The sequence below is a fragment of the Echinops telfairi genome, unplaced genomic scaffold, assembly GCF_000313985.2.
Source record: "Echinops telfairi isolate 266 unplaced genomic scaffold, ASM31398v2 ScPeMD7_7405;HRSCAF=8443, whole genome shotgun sequence".
Taxonomy (NCBI): domain Eukaryota; kingdom Metazoa; phylum Chordata; class Mammalia; order Afrosoricida; family Tenrecidae; genus Echinops; species Echinops telfairi.
Window position 1 is genome coordinate 1,668,289 of NW_022111305.1, and position 6,123 is coordinate 1,674,411.

Sequence of the window (6,123 nt, forward strand, 5' to 3'; positions counted from 1 at the left end):
CCCCCCTCATTCACAATGAAGGACGTAACTTCTGGCCTCACCTGAAGCTTGCTTTTGAGAAGTTCAAGTTGCTGCTGGTTGTGCAAATACTCTAGCTGATGTCTAGAAAGCACGACGTCACATTCGATGAAGCTATTCATGAATAGTGGCAACAGTTCCTTTGAAACATCCCATCACTCAGTCTTTGGCGAGAAGGCGGGCTTTAGAATGAAACTCAAGGATGCGGTTGATTTGGGAAATGGGGGAGGGGAGCGGAAGTCAAACTTAAAAGGAAAGTCCATTTTGTTGATGAAATAAAGCCTCTTTCAGGACCTGTCCAAGGCATCAACAAAGCCTTTGGCTGCTTCCTGCTACGGTTGAAGACAATTCCAACCATTATGCAATGGGGTGGCTGATCAGACTCTTTACCTTTTAAAGGAGTAAGTTGCCCCTTCTCTGTCTTTCCTTAAGCCCTTCCATCTTCTCTCCTCTTTGCCAAGACTCCCAGATACAGATTTCTCCCCACTTTGGTTTTTAGTTCGTCTGACATTTATCTGTCGTCTTCCTTCATCTTCTTTCATTCTGCAGCCCCTCGTGTGAGATGTCTCTCACACACCCTATGATATTGCTACTCTTGATTCTGACATTTCTTTTATTTAAACCATTTTACTGGGGGCTCATATAACTCTTATCTCAATCCATCCATCCATCCACCGTGTCAAGCACATTTGCACACATGTTGCCATCATGATTCTCAAAACATTTGCTTTCTACTTGAGCTCTTGGTATCAACTCCTCATTTTTCCCCACCCTCCCTGCTCCCCCCTCCCTCATGACCCCTTGATAATTTATAAATTATTATTTTGTCATATCTGTCTGACGTCTCCCTCCACCCACTTTTCTGTTGCCCATCCCCCAGGGAGGAGGTTATATGTAGATCCTTGTCATCTGTTCTCCCATTCCACCCCACCCTCCTTCCATCATCCCGGTATCACCACTCTCACCATTGGTCCTGAAGGGTTCATCTGTCCTGGATTCCCTGTGTTTCCAGTTCCTATCTGTACCAGTGTACATACTCTGGTCTATCCGGATTTGTAAGGTAGAATTGGAATCATGATAGTGGGGGGTCGAGGGTGGGGGGGAGGAAGCATTTAGGAACTAGAGGAAGGTTGTATGTTTCATCGTTGCTACACGGCACCCTGACTGGTTCGTCTCCTCCCTGCGACCCTTCTGCAAGGGGAGGATGTCCAGTTGCCTACAGATGGGTCTTGGGTCCCTTATCTGTAGATTCTGACATTTCTTACAAAGAAATGTGTCATTTAAAAGGTACATTCTTTATTAACAGCAGTGTTATTCTAATGCAGTTGGACACATTTCACATTCTGATAATCAAGAGTTCTGACCTTTTAAGGAGAGTTTTTAATAGACTCTTTGACTTGGACATATGTACACACACACCAATGGAAACCATCATTTGCTTCTAAGAAACATGGAATGGTCTTCATCTACAGACACTGGTCCATGAGTCTTTCCACAATCGATTCTTCAGAGCCATTTTGAATGTTCTCCACAGCAGTGTGTGGGCACTCAATGACTGCTGACCTCTCAAAGCAACATTGACAACTGCTTTCGAGTGCTGTTGGCAAATGTTAACCAGAAGCTGGTGACTGAAGCTCACAAATGAATCCAGGCAGAACACCGAGGCTCAGTGTTAGTTAGGTTTTTGGGTTTGGGCAATGGCTTTGAAGGAGGTAGATGACTGATGATTCTTTTGCCAATGGGAAGAAAGGAAGCACCATTCAATGGGAACCCCAAGTGTACTATTTCCCCCAAACCAAAGCCCCAATCCATTGCTATCTAGTAGACTCCCACTCATAATGGCCTTATAGGACAGAGGAGAACTGCTCCTTAGGGTTTCTGGGCCTATAAATCTTTAGAGAAACAGATTCATTCTTTTCCTGTAGAGTGGCTGGTGACTTTGAACTGCCGATCTTGTGGTTAGCAGTGCAATGCACAACCCATTATGCCAGCAAACAAAGTCATGAGTCAAGTCTGACTCATTACCACCTAAACAGTGGTTCCCAAGCTTCCTAATGCCATGACCCTTTAATACAGTTTCTCATGTTGTGGTGACCCCCCCCCAACCATAACATTATTTTTGTTGCGCCCTCATAACTATAATTTTGCTAGTGTTATGAATCGGGCGACCCCTGAAAAAGGGTCATTTGCCTCCAAAGGGGTCGTGACCCACAGGTTGAGAACCTCTGACCTAATAGGACAGATTAGAGCCACGCCTGTGGGTTTCCGAGGCTGCCTATCTTTACAGAGTAGACAATCTCATCGTTCTCCCTCAGAGCCACTGATGATTTTACACTGCTGGCCTTGTGGGGTGGCTCGGAGTTACTCATCGAGCAGCTGGGGAACAGCGGTCTCAGATGGACTCAGGACACACACAGTGGATTCATCTACACGCCCCGGAGCTCCAGCGATGGCCACCGGCTACTCCAAACCCAGATCCACGTCAGTGCCACGCAGGTCATTTATAGTGACCGCTTGGAGAGAGCAGAACGCACGCCCTGTGCGTAGCTGAGACGGCAAATCTCTAGAGGAGGAGAACGGCGCCTCTTTCTCCCACGAAGGGCTGGTGGTTTCCAACTGCTGACCTAGCGGTTCCACCAGCAACCCTCGGCACCCCCCGGGTTCTTCAACAGAAACGCACCAGGAAGCGCCTTCTCAGTCAAATGACATCCTAGATGGTCTTTGAAACCACCCCATGGGGGAGGTTTGCTGTTCTCACAACACTGCTTGGTAACTAAGACGTTCCCCGCCCTCCGAGTTCACCCTGAAAATTCAAATCTACGTGAAGTCCTACTCAGCCCAGGAAAACGACTCATGTCCCGCGGCTGGTCTTCTGCAACGATATTTCTCCCTTCGCTTTGCTCCCAGCGACCCCGACAGGGCAGAGCTGCCCTTGTGGGTTTCTGAGGCTGTCACTCGTTGGACTCGACACAATGGCAGTGAATTTGGAATTGGGGGAAACCTCCTTTTCCCCTTTGATTGCATTTGAAGTCCCTTCACACAGGATTTTTTAAAAAAAGAAATGGAAGAAAACTGAACATGCCCTTTTGGCTTGGCATACAATTTTCACATATTTAGGGTGTATTTCAATTAAAATGCACGCCATCATTAACTCTCCAGATGTCAGGGGCTGATACTGGGATGGCTGCTGTTTCAGGACAGAACGTCAGGTAGAGAGGACACGAGAGCAGTGTGCAGCCCTCCATGCGTGAGAGAGGGAAAAACAAGGGGGCCTCAGCCCACTTCTCCAGGGAGCTTGGGGCGGGTCCTGCTTCCTTCAACCAGGTGGAGGCAAATCAGACCTGTGGGTATTTGCAGCTGCAATCCCAGGAGCTCTGACTCATATGATCTAGGAAAATTTACTCCTTTTTTAAAATATGGGTGGTTGACTTTGTGCAAAAGAGCATTTCCCCCTGAAGAGCCATTAATGAAAGCCGCACCTTAGTCTTAAAGGGAAGTCAGATGGGATGCTGAATTATTAGCAATTCAACATATACAACATTTGCCTGGTTTGCACAGCTCAGAATATAACTAGAAGTCACTAAGGAGAAGCACGGTGAAAGCAGGCAGAAATTTCCAACATGAAAGTAAAATTTCTCCCTCAAATTGCTCACAAATGTGAGGGATTAGTAGACATACTTGGGCTCTCTGAAACTTTTTGGCAGCCAGTAACTTCTTTATGATTGACTAGTTGCAAACGAAATGATTACTTCCCTTCTCCGGGCCATTTTGTGAGACATTTTAAATGAGGTACCACCAGAAAAACTTTCTGACAACTTATTCAATTGATAATCCTGCCCGGCATATCTGGTTACTTCATGCCTAAATTACTCCACTTTCTTTATTAGTAGATACCCAACGCAGGTAAGTACCTTTGCAGACACCTGTATGCTGTTTTCTTGCATGTTCATGATGGCTTCCGAGATCTTGACATCAATAGGATCCATGACGGACTCAATGTTGAATGGTCCTTCCAGTCTCTCGGCCACCAAAAGCATTGCATCTGTCAAAATTCAAAAATATATGAATCTTTTTTAGTCTTAAAAAACCTGTGCTTTAACAGTTCAAGAAAAACTGCCTGAAAAAAAATCGTTCCTTCAAAGCTCTTACTTGCTTTCATGTAGTCCAAAATGAAGCGATGACTAAAAACTCACACAGTACTTTCTTTTATTTCGTTCGAAGGCTTAGATTTATCTTAAACATACAGAATCAGGCCTGAACATGAGAAAACGAATTCAACTTCAGAGATGTGAGGCTACTGAACAAGTTACATGAAGTGCAAACAATTTGGGCTCAGGGATCAGCTGAATTCCCAGAATGGAGTCTTGCTGGAGCATGAGGAGACTTGGAAGCTAAGAGAAGAACACGTGCTAAGTGTCTGCGTGAAGCACACTACATTTTCTACGAGGAAGAGAGAGGTCCGCCGCTACTTTGTGCCATCAGTCTGCCTGGCCTGGTCGTTGTTGTGGTTAGATGCCATCGAGTTGGTGCCAACGCCCATTTACCCGTGCACATCACGAAATACCGCCCAGGCCTGCGCCATCTTCACAAGCAGGCGTTACAATATTTGAACCCGTGTCACAGCTATTGTGTCAGCTCATCTCCATGAGGGCCTCCCTGTTTTTAGCGCACCCTCTATTTCTCCAGGCACAATGTCTTTCTTCAGGGATGAGTTCCTCCCATATCTAAAGTACACGAGGTGAAGTTCACCATCCTCATTCCTTACCTAGCCTGCTCTTCTGTTGATGCCCCTTACGGACAAAGGGATGTGTCTTATACAGTTTTATATAGTATTCACGGGCTATTATAGTGCTTTTCAAAAAGAGGCTATAAACTATTGAATTGGATTAAACTGAATATTGATGAGAAAGACTTCATCGTCTTGAAAAGAAAGTAAAAGTGATATGAAGGCAAGAAGTATGAGTGGCCTAGTGGGTACGAGGTGGGTTGCTAGCCAAAGGGTCGGCAGTTTGAAACCATCAGCTGCTCCAAGGGAGCAAGACGGGATTTTCTACTCGAGTGAAGAGTTACAGTCTTGGATACTCACAGGGTCAGTTTTGCTCTGTTCTATGTGGTCTCCATGAGTCAGCTTCGACTCGATGGCAGTGAGAGCACCCTGGCTCCCATGGACCCTGGTGGGACTGTGGCTTAGGGGTAGACTGCTAAGGTGCAAGGTCAGAGGCCATCGGCTGCTCTGCTCGGGAAAGGCGAGGCTGTGTGCTCCTGTACAGAGTCGGAAACCCCACAGGCTGGTTAGGAATTGGAATGGGCTTGAGACAGCGGGTCTGAGTTTGAGGCATCGTTTCTAATCTTTGCTCTTTTGTTAACTAGGTAAACCACCATAAGGACCATCTCTGAGCTTCCAGTGCGACAGGTGAGTGAGGTGTCCAAAGAGGCCTGCACAAAAGTAGTGAGAAGTTCCTATGGGCCAATGTTGGCATTTCTTATCTCTGTGCTACTCGTGTTCCGGGCCTGGTTTGGGAACCTATGCTCTACCAGAGTTTTCACCTAGAACTTTCTTAAACGTAATCTACTAAAATGTGAAAAGTTGCTAGTGAGATTGAGAAATTGAATTCTCGATTAATTCATATATAATCACAAATAACAGCTGTTTCCAGTGACTACTATACTGGTCAGCACTGCTTTTATACAAACTTACAAGGTCTCGACCTTCCAATTGCTGAAGCTCTTGATAGTCCATCTTAACATGCTTTCATTACTTTCAAAAATAATATCTGTTACTATAAATATTTAGAAAACAAAGAAGAAGAAAAAACCCAGAGAGAACTACATCCATAATCTCTTTTCCCAGAATAGCACTGTAGACAGTTTGGTATATACACTATGGTTTTCTTTCCCTCCATGCATGAATTTTTAAAGCATGCAATTAGAAATATACTATATATATATCATATAATACACTTTCTCAATGTAATGAATTATTAATAGAAAGCACTTTTTAGAGCATCTCTTTTAAAGTATTAGTAGAAAGAACCCCCAATGGTATTTTTTTTAAGTACTACATAGATAATAGTAACATACAAATCTAAATTCCAGTCTCGAACA

The 6,123-nt window shown here is 44.8% G+C and overlaps 1 protein-coding gene across 1 annotated transcript in view; it reads right to left on the bottom strand.

Annotated features, from left to right (window-relative positions):
* The window catches only part of GPC6 (glypican 6), a 1,378,959-nt gene that overhangs the window by 139,242 nt on the left and 1,233,594 nt on the right, over positions 1-6,123 (bottom strand). Inside the window, exon 5 of the mRNA XM_004709773.2 lies at positions 3,930-4,060. Coding sequence (XP_004709830.1) covers positions 3,930-4,060 — 131 coding nt within the window. The remainder of the gene's footprint in view (positions 1-3,929; positions 4,061-6,123) is intronic.